Genomic DNA, 16,527 nt, shown 5'->3' with positions numbered 1-16,527 from the left:
TATATAAAAAAGAAAACAATAAAATGGGAATTCTATCTGCGTTTTATAATGAAACCGGGAGAGGCGCTTGGGCTGTAAGAAGGGATGAGAGACAGATCGGGTGGGCCTTTGTTGATCCTATGACGGTATGGATGGTTGAGCTCAGCCAAAACGCGACTCCAAGTGAATGACCACGGCACTGAGGTCTAGAGGTGTTCTAGGAACGTCTTTCCAGGTATAAGGTTGCAGTTAACTCTAAAATATGTGACATACCACCACACGGTCTCTTGAAATGACCGCTGGTTATACCTCGTGAGAGTGGTGGGAAGCGGCCGACTGTAACCTCGCAGATGCGAGGCTTGCTGCGCTGTGTAGCCTTGGCAAAAACACCAATCAAATATGGCGATGCGCCTGGACTCCGCTTCTAATCGCGATATATGGTCAATTATCACAACAAATACAAGCGACTGACTAGCTGGAACTGTGTAATTAACCCTGCCGTGAGTAAGGCAGGGAGAAGCTAGGTCTTGGCTCGACTTGGGAAATGAGGTGTAGCAACTGGAGAATGCGCGTGATGGATGCTCTGGCTTGGCTCAACTTACATGCGCGTATAGATCTTTCGCTCCGGATTACACGCCGCGCTGACCTGAGTGAAATAAGTGAAGATGTTCATGCAAGCAGCATAATGGGAAGGGCGGGGATAGAGTTGATGTCATGTCATACAACGACATCAGCGTCTAGACGGCAGTTTTCGGTTCGGAACCTGGGGTCATGAGACGTGGATCCCATCCGCATCCAAAGCTCTCGCAGAACTGCCAAGATGAAGGCGGGCTGCTAGTGAAGAAAGCTCGCTACCCAACGTTCCGTCGTCTTCCAAGTGGATAAATCCGGTGACTAGCCCCTCAGCTAGCTGTGCCCTGGCCAGCGGAGATGGCATGTCAGTTCAGTGTCGGTAAATTCCACATTCATATACTGTAAACAGTGATGGCAGCACCAGAGCGGCAGCTCGGCATGTTGCAGAGTAAGGTAGGTAAGTAGGCTATACTTGCTTCATGTATCCAGCCTTTGATGCGGTTAGAAAAGATATCTTACAATAAGTCGCCTTGAGTCACCTAGACACGCTCATAGAGAGAGACCTCACGCACCAGCAGCGGTGCCAAAGCGCCCCTCAATTAGATCTGTCTCACGCTGGGGCCTTAGCGGAGCCAACCCCAGTTTCCCGCACCTTTGCTCCGTAGCTACCGATCACATCGCATCGCATCGAGGTAACGAGAGCCAGGGCGTGTGTCTTAGGCGCTACTGCGGGCAAAAGCACTGGTAGGGGTCAGATCAGGCGGCTCCCCCAAGGGACACAGCAGGCCTTTGCGATGGCAACTTACAGATTCGCACATGGCTCTTTTTTCTCCCTTGGAGACCTGGCGTCAGGGTTGACGATTTCGTATGTGGTGTATCTATGAATTCGTTTTTATTGATATGTATGTTGGAGTAAAGATACTGTGTCAAGTATGTGTTCTTTTAGAGGCTCAGCAGCCGTGAGATGAAGTCAAGTCACCAAAGACACTTCGGGGCAGGTACGGGCAGCGGAAGAATCACTCCTCCGCGCAGCCAAGACAGGTAGCAACCTTGTGTCACTGTCTCTATTAAAATTCTCTTCTTTTACAAAGGAGTCCCTGCATCGGCCGCTCTGCCCTTTTTCGAGACACTTTTCTTATCTCCGCCCTTTGAGCAAGGCGAGCTCCATGTGTCTTAGACGGGCTCTCTAACAAAGGGCATTAGCGCTCCCCTCTGCTCCGCATCATGGGATCTCAGGCCCCAGAGCCCAGACTTCCCCACTGCGATTTCTGTACTATATTGTTTGTCCAACGCAGATTTGGAGCATGCAGCCTATTTAGATTAACCAGCTGTTGTTCAAGAGACGTCTCGTGCTATTTAATGCAACATCGCCACGGATAGGAACAGTAGAATCACGGGGTCTTTCGAATTGTTATTAGGGGACATACTCACTAGAGCTCCAAACGTCTTACCCGTGAGTCGGATTTCGATGTGGTGTGGAATTAGCTGTACTTGTTGGCCGAGTCTTTTAGATTCAAAGACATACCCGCTACTATAAAAAGGATTCAAAGACAGGGTTCTAAACAGCCAGTTACTCGCATTTTTTGGCAGCCTGCATCATGTTTGTTCAAACATGCATACTTACAGCTACCTCGTACTCGCCAGCTTTTAACCAACCATTTAGTATACGCGAGTAGCACGACGATGCTCCCGAATGCTGCAGCATAAATACGAAACCAGAAGCCAATACCTCACACAAAAGAAGCTCAACTGACTTCTTTGGCATGCGTGTGACCTGGTTACCACCGCGATGGCTGCGCTGCCCTACCTCATACAAGTTGGAGTCGTACGAGCTGGTGAATCGGAACCGCATGGCTCTCGGGTAACATTTGGGTGGTCCAATGCATTGACTTGAAATCACACATGTGGTGACCCTTGCATCTAGCCGTCTCAACGGACTCTCGCTGGGCACGGTTTCTCAGTACAATGAGTGATCAAACGTAAAGGCAAATATTTTTAGAGACTCAAAGTCTTACACGCAAAGACATTCATCTGCTGCCCTCTACATAGATTCCATCTGCAAGGGCTTCTGTTATCCCAAGTTCTCCTCCTTACATCTCGTACTTCTTCATATGGCGGCATGGTAATCGTGTATTCGTACACCATGCTAATTAACGATAGTGATTTCGTGCTTGCTGCCTCCCTTCTCTTTCCACCCTGGGAAATGAGTCGGTGAACCGACGCCCTAGATTATGAAGGGATGCTTGTTCAACTGAGACAAGGAAATGATGTTATCACCATGATGTTCTAGAATCACAAATTTAGAACAGCGATAAAGCAGACCAGGTTCACACAATCACTGCCTCTAATAGCTGTTATTAAAGCTACCGTCTATGATATTTCATTATTCAATGAAACAGCGCATCTAGAGCCTTTATATATATATAAAAAACACACACAAATAAAAACGCCCACGAGACCCTCCGACGATAGCGCACCAGCATTGTCGCCAGATCTTGAGTCTCGGTCCAAACACGCCGTCCCAGCGATGGCGTAATAGCACTTTCGCTGTCGAGAATTTTCGTTACTCACATGTTCCACTCGATAGACAGCGGGTATAAACGCTGATGGGGTATCATAAAAATATAACCAGAAAAACAAAACAAAAAGTCATCCAAAATCCATGAGATAGAGAGTTACCGCATGAACAGGTTAAAGGCCGGAGTGTATTGCGAGAGCGCTTGGAAATGAACCTGGAGTGATAGCGCGACAGCATTGTCACGGCCAGGCTTTTTCCAAGTCCACTGCGCAATTCTTTTCGGAAATGATGGTACGGCACTGCCACATTGAGGGAGCCAGTTCTGGGGTGTTGTCGGAGGCAACAGACCATGAGTGGCGGCCGCAGGTGTGGAGTGAGTTCGACCATGAAAACGAACCGCTATGGCGGCCGCAGAAGGATAAAAGTAATGAGAGGATTATCCAAGATGGCGGCAGTGTATACGCCGCCCTTGAAATAAGCATAATAAGAATGACAGGTTGAATTGCCCATTTGTGAATGAAAGAGTGGGCTGTGAAGACGTCGTTGCCAAGCTGTTGTTGAAGGCCAAGTCATGGCTAGTGATGCTGCCTTAATTGAGACGCCTCACAGGCGAGAATTTAGATCTCTTGGTGTTGGGAGCGTCGAGAGAATTTACCGAATCCACGTTGCGTGGCCTCCCGTCTTGCTGCGCCATCCTCAAAGTCGCTAGCTGAGTCGTTGTCGTGGAGCTTGGAGCTCGGAGGATTGCCGACGACCTTGAGCAATACCAGCATGACCACGGAGCTAAGAATGCTGAGACAGAGAATTCCGATCATTGTAAGGTTGCTCTTACGGAACTGGTGAGGTCCAGGCTTGGAATCCTCTGGCCAGCCAGAATACAAGGCGTACGTGGTGGTGACGCTGCCCAAGTTTCCAAGACCAGATACCAGAGCTGTGGCAGCTGCCACACCAACTTCGCCATGTCGGCGCTGAAAGATTTCCGAGGTCCACGTCATACAAATGGGGACAGTCGGTCCCAGGCCGAAGCCCACCATCAAAAGACCACCGTATCGGGCCCAGCCATTTTCAAGAGCAAAGGTCGTCGTCAGTAGGCCCGCAATCTGGATACAGACGGCTGCGGAAAAGAAGAATGGTCTAAGGCGATGAAAGCGATCAGAAACAGGTGTCACCAGGAGAATGGCAATGAGGTCCATCTGTAGCATGCCCAGTTAGAATCTTAACTTTATGAGAGCAAAGGAGGGGAAGACTCACAATCCAGATAGGAGCAAAAAGCAAGCTGACCACTATATCACTCGCCTCTGGCTGGATTGCAGCAATGATGACTGAACCGTAGAGTTGAGTGCCTATTCCGACTCCGACAACTCCAAAGTACATTAGACACAAAGGCCACAGCCTCCAGTCCAGAAGCACAAGACCAAGATCTCTCAGGCCCCATGGACGAGCATGGTAGACACGCTTCAACTCAGAGTAGTGGACTTTGGCATCTTCACCAGTGAGAACTTCGGGGGTGGCTGGAAGCCATTTGAAAAGGCCAGTGCGCTTTCTCTCTTGTCCCGGTGCCAGGGGTCGGTCAGGAAGCCACCACAGTAGCACAAAGCTCAGGACAACAGCAACAAGTCCATATACGAGAAACATCCATCTAAAGCCAACCAAGCCCCTGTCACCATCCATCAACTGGAATCCAGCTGATACAAGGCCAACCACAGCAGCGGACACTTGAGAGGCAGTAAAGTACATGCCAATTCGCTTGGCTGTTCGAGACGGTGGATAGAACAGTGTGAGGTAAAAAGCCATGCCCGGCCACATGCCAGCAATGACCAAGCCCAGGAGGAAGCGTAGAAATTTGAGGCTCCAAGGAGATTGGACAGCTGCAAAGCAAGAGCCAACAACTCCGGTGGCAAAGACGATTCTGGCCATCCATACTCGAGGGCTGAGCTTGCTCATGATGAGGTTTGATGGAAAGTCAAAGATGACGTAGGACACATAGAAGAGAGCAAGGGCAGTGGATACGTCTTTGGGAGTGAGCCCAAGGACAGTCTCTAGATCATGGCCCTTGTCACGATTCATCGTCTGAGCAATACCAATGTTGGAGCGAATTGCCGAGCAAAGAAAGTACAAGATCCAGAAAGCTAAGGCTTGGTTAGTTTGAGCTCTTTCCAGGAGACACTGTTGCTAAGGAAGAAGCATTAGGAGAGTGAAGTCTTGTACTGACGTGGAATAATTCTAAGATCAATTTTCCTAGTAGAGATGAGTTAGCTTAATCATGTCTACATCTTTATGCGAGTACATACTTGTAGACCCTCTCCACCGTTTCTGTGTCGTAGTCGGCCGGTCGGATACCGCCCTCTTCCTCGCCTTCAGGACTGCGAGATGATACAGAAGGAGAGCGAGCAGTGCTTTCGCTCATGGTTGCTTGCTTGAAATCGCCAGGAGGCGATGCTGATTGCGACGCCATCTTGGGAGAGCACACTTCAAGCGTATGATGAGGGCAATTCCGACCGGCACGACAGTAAAGGACGTAGAGATGAAAAGTCTCAACTATGAGATTGTGTGACGTTCAAAGCACAAGCCCAACTTGTGAGAGGTAGTATCAAGTTTCTTGATGAGGGAGAAAATGGAGGAAAAGCAGCAAGAAAGTGGGGGAGAATCTTTTTTTAAGGTTGATTGTGTGATTGAGTCTGCCGCGATTAACCACCAACTTTTTAACGCCTCGGTAGCCGAGGGCTAAGCTCAACAGATGCAAGGGCCGAGACCGGATTGCGATAAGACAGAAACTATCATGTAATATGGAAAGCATTGGAACTGAACGTTTCTAGTCCAATTACCTGTAGCCGCAGATTCTTGTTACTATTCACCCAAATTTTGAAATCTGAATATCCTGTATCAAATAGATCTACAAGCAGATTGCCGAGATACTGCTACCTCGAGGTACTTTTGCGGTAGCTCCAACGGAAGCTTCCTGAGCTTCGGCAGTCGGATCTCGCTGCCGATTTGACCTTGTCAAGGCGGGTCCTCACACTAACTAACAGCTCTCTCCATTCTAGTATGAACAGCATTGGAAGTCTGTATTTTTCGGTGAGCAGATGGAGCAAGACAATGATATTTTGAAAGGCCGATTAACATCAAGCTCTGTATGCTCTGCACCATGCAGTACATTCGTAGGGTACATGTAGGATTTAGGTGTCTTGGTTCATTCGGTCTATGTTGGAACTGGTGCCTAAATGTGCTCGGTGAGGTACCAGTGGCTCCGTCCATGCATCGCTGATCTGCATGTACCGAGCCGTGCTTGGTAACCACAACAACAACCGTCGTGGATTTTGCTTCAACAACTCGGTTGGAAACACTTGGAGCATGGCTCAGTTTCTCATTCTTTGCAACACCCCAGTGTTCATCCCAGCACTCGATGCTTGTCGACAATCTTGCACGTAAACCGCAGCGTCACTGTCGCAGCTCCCACCGCCGCATGCACCTGCATATTGTCTGCCTGAGGATGCCAGGCGTTGACGCCAATCTCCAACATCTGCCCTGCCAGCCTCGTGCTTTGGTTCGCCTGCGTCAATGCCTGATGTTCAAGTCCCCGCTCCAACAGCCTCATATTTCCCTCCCATGCATGCGGCTCTGCTCCTCTTCCACATAAAATGCTCTAAATCGTCCCGCCTCAGGCCAAGGTTCAGGCCAAATGTCTCTCCAGCTCATCGCACAACCATGTTTGCCTGGGTCCCCTGCTGGATTTTCGACGTCGCCATCTGGATTAATTGGCCTAGGATGCTCCTCCTCGTCCATGAGGCGACCTCCATGACACAAGTCCTCCCTCAAGCCCCCTAGGTCATGCGCAAGACGTCTTCTGGTGCGAATCTCTCAACCTGTTGGCAGCCAACGCGGAAATCCGCCATCCTTACGCGGACACAGAGCTATTTACGGATCGCCGACAACCTCCATCTCGTGCATCAAGTGACCATGAGATGAGAGGCGGGGGTGTCGTCTCATTCAAAGGACTGAACACATCACCACATTGCTCTCTCAGCAGCCCTCATTGGATTTCTCATCACGTACACTTCCTCTCAAGGCTGCTTGGTACGACATGGTTTGAGTCAAGCACGACCGTTATCAAAAGTGCAGAAATAGGTATCGCCCGCCGCTTAGTAGGATGCCACCCCTTCCGTCACGGGTAGACATGGCCATGCCAGGGGCACATGGGACGTCAGACACACCCGCAAAGTCCTGCATAAGCCTTGGGGATCCTCGGCTCCAACAGCTCTTTGACAGCCACCCACCAGCTTCGTCTTATGGCTTAGGGTGACAGCCACCGTGAAGCTGAATATTCGTTGGCGACAGCTTCTCCCATCTCTCAGCCTAGCGCGTCGACAGGCTAGCCAAGGAAAGACACCGGCTACGTTTCACCCATGAGGTCCTATGAGATGCGCAAGGCGATGCGAGATGAATGGTTACCTGGTTACCTGGTTACCTTAAGCTACTCTAGGCAAGCATTCAGCCCTCCCATCAGATTGGTCTCTCACCGGTCGGGGAGCTGTGCCTAGCTCCCAGCAAGCTACAAGGTTCACAGACGTGCTATGCTCGAGTGAGCAGCGCCTTGGCTGCCGCCTGGCAAACCGCACATCACAGCTCTTACGCCGTTATGTCTTCGTCTTATACCACGGCCGCCGAGGCGCAGCTTTGCGTTGTAGTTTGCCCCACGTGCCAAGGTGGAGTGTGTCATGAACCTTTACGAGATAATACACCTACGGTAATGAGTCACGGAGATCGATTCGATAGGCATGCGTCTAGTGGTGGTGGGTTGGCAAGTCTTTCATCCGAATCGAGTCACGCCTCAGAGGGGGAGCTGCCTAGAACTTCTCGGACATATTAAGGGCCCGGAAGAGCGCGTTTGGATTTCACAAGACATTGAAGGAATAGCAGCTTTTCCCACAAGGACAAGGACTCGGAGCATTATTACGCAGCACATGCGAACTCATACGAGCACAAGTTCCCTCCCGGAGTCCGCGCACAAGCACACGCACAACCGCGGCACAGCCACCAAACCAGCCACGCCAGCACCTCGCCACATCACGTGATCTTCACCTGACTAATCCACTAATGATCTGGTCAGGAAGCGGAGCTGACGAGAACCTTGTCGAAAACATTCATACCAGAATTTTCAGGCCATCATCCCGCTCTGCGCGACCTCGAACTAATCCAAGCATCGATAGCCGGCCCAGCAATTCGTCACAGGCCGTGGGAATCACAAGCCAACGGCCAGCTGCCGCTCTTTGCTCCAGAGGCCGCACTCCGAGGGCAGTGACTGCTTCCATCTCGACTGCAGCGCCACCCTCGACCTCATCATCGCTCCGGCGCATCGCACAGCTTAAAGGCTTGTGCCGCCAGCACCCAAAACTGCGCCTGGGGTACATCTCCGACTTGCAGGCCACCATGAGCGTCGCATACGAGCCTCGGTCCTTTATCCATGAGGGCGCATATCCCCCCATAGGCGACGAGCACGACCACGTTGCCGAGCAGCGTTATACCGACTCCGATGTTGCCGAGCACCTCAGCCATTATACCGCAGAAGCCTCTCTGCTACCGGACGACAGAGGCGTCATTGGAGACGAAAGAGATATTCTAGCAGACGACGATGCCGTCGTTCCGGAAGCGTCTCAGCTCGACCTAGGAGCACCAGAATTCTCATCGCCTCTTCAAGTTGCGCTGCATGCGCCGCCACTCCCAGATCCCATACCGGAAAACAAGGAGCCTCCACGAAGTGACATATCTTCTCCGTCATCGCGGCTAAAACAAATTCCCAAGCCCGAGCGTGAGGTTCACAAGAAGTCAGACGGCAAGTTTCACTGCCCACTAGATGACTGTAAGGAGGATATTCGAGCATTCTCTCGCAAGTGCGAATGGAAGTAAGTCATCTCCCCAGTCCCTCGATCTTGTGCATCAAACCAACACTCTCACAGCAAACATATGGACAAGCACGAACGTCCCTACCGTTGCCCGGCCGAAGGTTGTGAGAATTTACCTGGGTTTACATATTCCGGCGGCCTTCTCCGACATGAGCGAGAAGTTCATGGGAAGCACGGCGGTCCCAAGAACACTGTCAACTGCCCCCACCCCAACTGCAAGCGACATACTGGCAAGGGCTTTTCTCGGCAGGAGAATCTTAACGAGCATCTTCGACGAGTACATACCAACATGGACACCTCTGCCTCTCCAATCGAAATCGTTGCTTCCCCAGAAGACGATGAGAGCGAGAAGTCTGGGTCGAAGCGCAAACGCCGTCTGAGCAGCCAGGGCATAGATGAACTGTCCGACCTTCGAGACGAAATCAAGCGGGTGCGAGAGGAGAACGAAAAGCTCAAGTCCGAGATGGATCAACAATCACAGCACTCTCTAGCCATGATGGCACAGATTGCAGAGCTGCAAGACGCCTTACGTCACAGCCTCAATCCTCATGGGCTTGGAGCCCCAACAGCACAGATGATCTAGGAACCACTGCCTGCTGAGCTTAGCTTCCCCGACATGGATGAGACACCAGATTGCGGTATGCCGTCTTAAGCGACTATGAAAATTGCTACTTTGCACACACACTCCCCGCTCTTCTATTTACCTCCAAAATACCCTCCTCTTGTTTTTATATACACATACCATCTCCCTCACAAAGACAAAATTATATAATCCATAGACTTGTTTCCCCTCTGTTCCCCCCCTTTATGAGCGCTTCCCTTCACCCCCTCCTTATTTTGCGCCTTGGGGTGATCAAAAGATCAACTATCACCAATATGGTGAACGCATATTAGGAGCTTCTGGTTCTCGGTTCATCTGCCCTTTGTGTTTTACTTTTACTTTCAGCCCTTGTCATTTTTTTATCTACATTTGGGAGAGGTGGCTTTGAGGGATACACAATTATTATTTCTTTTTCCCATGGCGTTTCACGGGGTAATCAGGGGCAGGTGGTACGGGAGCAAATACGGCATGCATGATATCCTAGGTTTTTAACGCTCAACTGCATATGAAAGACTGGTTAAAGGGGATGGGGCTGGCTGTTTGCAGCTCTTTTTTTTTTTTTCTCGGACGGAGGATAGGCTATGGAAATGACTTATATATATATACAAGGTTGTTTTCGGGATGGATCTGGAGATTGCATGAGATTCATCCTGTGTATGATTTTTCTTTTTTTCCTTCTCGCAAGCGCTGCTTTTCTTCTTATCTCCTGTTCTCTCCTATTTCACCTATTCTTCTCTTTTTGTACTCTAGACGAACTCGCCTCTACCTCTACGTGATATGGGAAATGGGACCACTTGTACTAAAATAAAGATATAACGGCTGTTGAAACGGTCTAAAAAAATCAAGACACAATTTCACTCTCATCTTATGCTGTGTGCTTCTGAGACCTAATTCGATGATATACCCTCGATACGAAATCCCGCTACCTAAAGAAACAAGAACGAAAACTGATCCAGCAAGCAGCATGACGGGCTCGCAACGCTTCGTGTAGATAGGTAATATACGGATATGTACACAATTTCTTTGCCTCTCCTGCCATACTCCTCCCAATGCAATGCAAAGCGGAAGTACAAAAACATAAAAAATCGTCCGTCAAAAAAGGAAAAAAAAAAAAAAGAAAACATTTGAATCATCCAAAGCCCTGCCATCGTAATCATCTATATATATACACGCTCTCCCTCTTGTTAGCATGGGCTCGCCTCCTATTACTTTTTGTTTGGTTCGATGCCCCCTGAGTGTTTCCATCTCCTCTAACGGCAAACCAAAGTTTCAGTCTTCTTTTAGTCTCGTACCAGAAACATCCCCTCTCTTACTCTTACTCTTCTCCTCTCCTCATCTTCTTTATATTCGAAGAGAAACCAGAGCGCCACCTACCATCTCACCAAGCGCTGTCTCCCCTACACAGCCTGGATGTAATTAGCAGGCACACTGGCCGTCACACCAGCCTTCTCGACTTCCGCCCAGCCATCCCCGGAATCCTCCTTGACCAGCACGAAGCGCTCGCCCTCCGTCATGGAATGCTCGGCGTCGCTCTGAGCGGTGTAGTCGTACAGAGCCTCCACATACTGTAGCTTCTTGGCGCCTCTCTTGGGCGCTACCGCAGGGCCCTTCTTCCGTGACGCGGCGCTGAGCGCCAGCGATGATGTTGTTGACGTGGAGTAGGTGGAGGATGGGCGAGCGGATGCCGAGGATGTCGACGGCGTAAAGTTGAGGTCTAGATATGTCGCCGGTACGAGACCCTCCTTGTAGCCATCACGAACCTTGATCCAGCCGGAGCCGTCTGCAAAACTATATTAGAATCCAGGGCTATTAAAGAAAAGGGGGGGTTTTTCCAACTTACCATCGGGTTCCAATATCACCACCTCTTTGCCTTCCGCTACCGACAGCTCTCCATCACCACCGGCATCAAACTGGTACAGAACCTTGCCCTTCTTTTCTTCTCTTTCCGCATTGCCATTGGTGCTACCCGCTGGTGGAGCCGAGATATACGCTGTGGGAGGGGGTGCAATTACTCTGTTCCTCTTTGCGGGAGCTGCAGCTGTAGTCTTTACGGCTGCAACCGGTGCGGTGGTCTTGGGGGCAATTTCAGAGGGTGCGTCCTCTGACGGAGTTTGCGGCCCGGAGATGACAGACTGTCGCGCTGACGTTGAGCTTACCGAGTTCATGGTATTGGATCGGGCCAGGCTCTCGTTTGACATGGACGCCGGGTCGGGCGTGAGGAGCTTGTTGGTAGCGGCCTGGCGCTCAGCCTTGAGTTTCTTTCGCTCCTCCTTATTCTGCTCGCCAGGACAATCCGCAGGCACCTTCATCTCGCATTTGCTGTGACATGTGTAGCCACAGTCTCGACAGTCGAATCCCTTGGCGCTCAAGCCCCAGATGCGATCACCGCACAAGTCGCAATTGGTCGGTATCTTGAAGGTCTGGCTCTTAAAGTTGTGGTTCTTTGCCCCCAGCGTAACATCACCAACTGCAGTTGTGATGGTGGTGGTTTCGACCTCGGCCGTGAGCCGTTTCTGGTCCACGGCAATCAGATCCTCTTGCATGGCGAACAGCGTGCGGATAACTTCGACCTCGTCCTTCTTTTCCTTTCCTTCCCGAACTCGTTCCTTGACCCGCTTCATAGATTCCACCTCTTTGCGCTTCTTGTCAACCTCTCTCCGGAGTTCCCCCAGCTGGCCCTTGGATTTGGTTAGTACGTTGCGCAGGTAGATCTTAGCCGTCTCGTCCACAATCATAAGGTCGTCGTCGTGCCAGACGGGACTTGGTTCGAAGGCCTTGTCTGCCGGTTCTTGGAAGGCGCCCATGTTGTGACGCATGTACATCATGGAGTCCAAGTGAGGCAGATTCCTCTGGATCTCCTTGCCTTGATGCTCGATCATGCCGTTGCTCTGTTGAAGCATGGTGCTCTCCAGACGAGTCGCCACATCCCACAGAAAGTTGAGCTTGAGCGTCTTGAACTCGCTTAAGTCCTGTAAGCTATCCATGACTTCGGGGACATATTCGTGGTAGTATTTTTCCTTTTGCTTGTTGGCAACATTGATGGCGATGAGGTAGGTGTTCTTGGCGTTGTTCATGTCGAAAAGCTGCTGCTGGTAGGCGTTCTGGGCCTTGGCCTTGTCGTAGTGCGACTCGGTCTTCTTGCGCTTGCTCTCGAGCTCTTGGCATGTGCCATCGTACTTTGTCTTTATTTTGCGCAAATCAGCATAGACGGCGTCGCGGCTGGCTTCGAGCTTGTCGGCATAGTCGGCATGGCGCTTGCGCAAGTCGTCGAAGCGGTTGTTGTAGAATTTAAGGGGCTCGGCCACTTGGGAGAGGAGGTTGTTTGCATAGCGATCGTGTTCGGAGGCGCGAGATTCGAGCGTCGTAAGCTGCGTGGACCAGGTCGTCAAGGAAGCGCTATAGAGAGAGGCATTGTCAGCATTACGATGTCTTGAACAGCAGTCTCTCTCCTGATGCGGTGCACCAACGCCGCGCATATCTACAGCGTCTCATTTCTTTGTCGGAATGTCGGGCCTTACCTCTCCAGCGAGCCGGGGGTCAGAGTCGGGGTGTCGCCAACGCTCAGCTGAGAGATCTTCCTATTCTTCTTCTCAAAGTACTTCTTGGCCAGCGCATCGAGCTTTGCGCTGTATTCTTTTTCGATGGCGGCGCGATCGCGGTAGAACTGCTGGATCTCGTCGAGCCAGGTAATGCCATTGTTGACCCAGGCGTTGGCCGCCTTGAAGCCATCCTGAGAGTTTGTCAGCGCCGCGCACGCAAGGGATCACGGAAGTCCTGTTTAGGCTTCTGTCTCTGCTTGTTGTATTTCCCCTCTCTTCCTCCTCTTTCTTCTTCTTCTTGTCCTTCTCCCTTCTCCTTTTCCTTCATCACCAAACTCATTCCTCACAGACAGCCATCGCCACGCAACTCAGACGCACCTTTAGCTCTGCGCCAAAGGTGGGCACGTCCACCTCGGCCATGACGGGAGAAGCCACTGACGGTGTTGAACAAGGGCGCAGCTCATATAAAAGCCGAGGATACCTGCTGCTTGCTACTTGTTGCTACTGCTCAAGTCCAATGCTTCAAAAAGGGACGCAAAAGCCCTGCGGTATCGTGTGCGGTTTCTCTTGACCCGGACGTGGGGAAGTCAGACTTGTGACATTGGGGGGTTAAAGAGAGAGAGAGAATGCGCGGCTTTGTCCCTATTGGGCTTTCGGTAGGGCGAGCGAGGCGCAGCTTGTTGGAGTTGGTCAGGCAACTAGCCCCGTGCTTTTAGGGGCTTGCGGCGCTAAAACACGGCGGCTATATGCCTGTAGCTTCCCCCCCAAAGTTCCAAGAGGTCCCCTGTGCGGGACCCTGCAAGGTGCTACCCCGCCAATCTCCAGCGCTCCCGCCAGAAACGCAACGGCAAAACGTGGCACGGAGAAATAGCCGGGCGAACGCTTACTCATTCCATCTCATTCATCAACCTGGGCTGCAGCATGAAGGATGAAGCTATTGGATGTCTTTATATTGCATTGCTTGCGCTTATGCATTGTCTTTAAACTAACGAGCATTTAAATGCATGTCCTTTGTGCGAGTGTGTTTGCTGTGTGTACGAATTCCCTCCTGTTTGCCGCCATCTCGCTTACTCTGTACATGCTGCACATTACACGTACTGTACGGAGAACAAAGCAGCTTACATGTAATTCTCCTCGCCTCTCACTTCGCCACCTCACACGAGCTGCTAGCTTGTAGTATCGTCATCATCATCATCACCAACACCGAGCGGATAGAGAGGTAGGTACTGGTATTCGTAATGATTTCTTATTTTTGCTACTGAGGTATCATATAGCATCGCATTGTGCATCGCATCGCATTGTATCGTATCAAATAGGTATATCGGCGTGTCTTGTCGTTCTCATCGTTCACGCCATTGGTCTGCGTATCTCGAGATTCGAGCTCACAACTCGGCTCGGCTCAACCGTATGGCTCTCGACCCAGCACGACAACCCGTCAGGCGTGTCCCACCGCGCGGGCTCAATGGGCGAGATGTGGTGTTTGTCGGGGCCTGTCGTCGGCGAGTCCTGCAGCAGCTCGATTCCCCCTTGCGATGCCTGGAAGATACAGTCTCGGTTGGCATCCTGCAGCTCTTCGTAGACGCCCAGAATCTGGACTATCATGCCGTCTTGGTGGATGACGATGTACACCCGCCGGTCTCGGTCGTGGGGCATACGATATGCCATTGATGCGGTGTTGTCGGCTTTTTCCGCCGTTTCCTTATGTATGCGAGTATCTTGGTGGTTTCTCTGTCCAGAGAGTGACTGCAGCAGTAATTTTTGTGGTTGTGATGGAGATGGTGATGCTTCACAGTTTGCGTTTGCCATACGATGCGAAGCCCAAGTGATGATGAATATGTATCAAATGCTTCCCATTACCAGTATGACGTAGGGCACGAATCGCGAATCGGAAGAAGCTACAAGTCATCTAACCCTTGCTGCCAGATCCATCTCCATCGACGATTCATGGCGTTTCTTTGAGGTCATCTCGCCTGCAAATCTTCCCAATCCGCATCTAGTGGCTTCAACCGCCGGGGCTTGGCAATCAAGATCCAGTGACGACATGCAGCGCAATTTAAGGCCTTTGAGTTTTGTGACCCGCCGAACATGATTGCATGAAATGAGCTTCAACCCTCCACGGGGCACGTGCTTTCGTCTGATGGTCCGCCACAGTACCGATTACGGACATGAGGCTACCTAGGCTGTCGGTTATGCAACAATTTGTCTTGTTCATGCTTATAACCCCCCAATTGACCCCAACTTGAAGCTTAGAAGCTCTGTTTTAGCCTACCCTAAACTGCGGTGGTGGTTTTCAAGGGCGCGCCTTGGATGGCTTGTTCTGGGGAGAACCACTTTCGCCTGGGCCAATCAGGAGGTGCTTGAGCCTACATACAGCTTCACCAGTTGCATGTATATATAAAATGCTGCGGATGATGGCGGCCTAAATGTCACTGGGCAGCAGTTCCAATATCGCAGATAACCAGCATTGAGACGAATATTCCTCATATCTTTGCTGTAGCTGTTGCATCGACGCCCAAAGAGGGAACTGCTCGGGGTTGACATTTAGCGCGCCCTGTCCCTCATCTCCAACTCCAAGTTTATCCTAAGCCGACATTAACCTCCATCAGCAACGATCACCTCATCTCATACATACATACCTTATCTTGTTCAGCTGCGATTATAAAGGCGTCCGTTCAACACCGTCATGGCTGCTCGCCTCACTGCTCGCCGTCTCTTATCACCACTCTCCCAAATCCAGCGTCCTTTCATCCGCACAATGGCTACGGCACCGCCCACCGAATATGAGTTTGTTCTTGTCATCCCGGACAAGCCTGGCCCCGAGGTTCGGGCCAAGCGTCTCGAAGTGAGGCCGTACGTGTTCATCAAATGATTCTTCTTGCACAATGAGATTTGTATTTGCTCGGTTGTCAAGGATGGGACAGTTTGCTGATTGCAATACCGCTTGCTGTGTAGCCAGCATTTCAGTGACATGACCCCCACTCTCAAGGACGGATGGCTGAAGATGGGTGGTATGTATTCATACACAGGATCCAAATTCAACGACCCATGTTACGTGAACTAAATGCAAGTCAATAACTAGGCGGCATTCTCAACGAGGTTCCCGCAGATGACAACGACCCAAACACATTTGACTTTGCTGGCAGTATCATGGTTTTGGTTGCAAAGTCCAAGGAGGACGCTATAAACAAGGTCAAGGACGATATTTATGTGAGAGCCGGTGTTTGGGATCTTGAAAAGGTAAACAAATCCAAAATTCGCATTTCAACATGATCTGGTCGGGTAATGGAGACTGACACTACCAACTAATCAGGCCCAAGTCTATCCCTACAAAAACGGCTTCAGATTCGAATAGAAGCTCAGTACACACAGCAAGGGCCCATGTCCGATACATCCTTACATAGAGAGAGCAACATAGAA

The 16,527-nt window shown here is 50.8% G+C and overlaps 5 protein-coding genes across 5 annotated transcripts; 2 read left to right on the top strand and 3 right to left on the bottom strand.

Annotated features, from left to right (window-relative positions):
- Window positions 1-3,687: 3,687 nt before the first annotated feature.
- On the bottom strand, window positions 3,688-5,525 carry T069G_04198 (major facilitator superfamily domain-containing protein; the record flags this gene model as incomplete). Its single annotated transcript, XM_056171408.1, has 4 exons — window positions 3,688-4,263; window positions 4,322-5,199; window positions 5,283-5,308; window positions 5,362-5,525. 4 exons carry the CDS (start codon window positions 5,523-5,525, stop codon window positions 3,688-3,690), a joined length of 1,644 nt encoding a protein of 547 aa, XP_056032300.1.
- A 2,639-nt stretch (window positions 5,526-8,164) lies between these two features.
- T069G_04197 (uncharacterized protein) lies at window positions 8,165-9,553 on the top strand (the record flags this gene model as incomplete). Its single annotated transcript, XM_056171407.1, has 2 exons — window positions 8,165-8,970; window positions 9,025-9,553. 2 exons carry the CDS (start codon window positions 8,165-8,167, stop codon window positions 9,551-9,553), a joined length of 1,335 nt encoding a protein of 444 aa, XP_056032299.1.
- A 1,415-nt stretch (window positions 9,554-10,968) lies between these two features.
- T069G_04196 (fes/CIP4, and EFC/F-BAR homology domain-containing protein) lies at window positions 10,969-13,530 on the bottom strand (the record flags this gene model as incomplete). The annotated part of the gene is made up of 5 exons (XM_056171406.1): window positions 10,969-11,351; window positions 11,412-11,643; window positions 11,728-12,967; window positions 13,090-13,301; window positions 13,489-13,530. 5 exons carry the CDS (start codon window positions 13,528-13,530, stop codon window positions 10,969-10,971), a joined length of 2,109 nt encoding a protein of 702 aa, XP_056032298.1.
- Window positions 13,531-14,457: 927 nt separating this feature from the next.
- T069G_04195 (uncharacterized protein) lies at window positions 14,458-14,775 on the bottom strand (the record flags this gene model as incomplete). Its single annotated transcript, XM_056171405.1, has 1 exon — window positions 14,458-14,775. The coding sequence occupies one exon, from the start codon at window positions 14,773-14,775 to the stop codon at window positions 14,458-14,460; it is 318 nt and encodes a 105-aa protein (XP_056032297.1).
- A 1,018-nt stretch (window positions 14,776-15,793) lies between these two features.
- T069G_04194 (YCII-related domain-containing protein) lies at window positions 15,794-16,462 on the top strand (the record flags this gene model as incomplete). Its single annotated transcript, XM_056171404.1, has 4 exons — window positions 15,794-15,960; window positions 16,063-16,118; window positions 16,190-16,347; window positions 16,421-16,462. 4 exons carry the CDS (start codon window positions 15,794-15,796, stop codon window positions 16,460-16,462), a joined length of 423 nt encoding a protein of 140 aa, XP_056032296.1.
- Between the last annotated feature and the right edge of the window lie 65 nt (window positions 16,463-16,527).

This window comes from Trichoderma breve, chromosome 2, assembly GCF_028502605.1.
Source record: "Trichoderma breve strain T069 chromosome 2, whole genome shotgun sequence".
NCBI classification, from domain to species: domain Eukaryota; kingdom Fungi; phylum Ascomycota; class Sordariomycetes; order Hypocreales; family Hypocreaceae; genus Trichoderma; species Trichoderma breve.
This window is presented reverse-complemented; position numbering and strand designations above follow the sequence as displayed.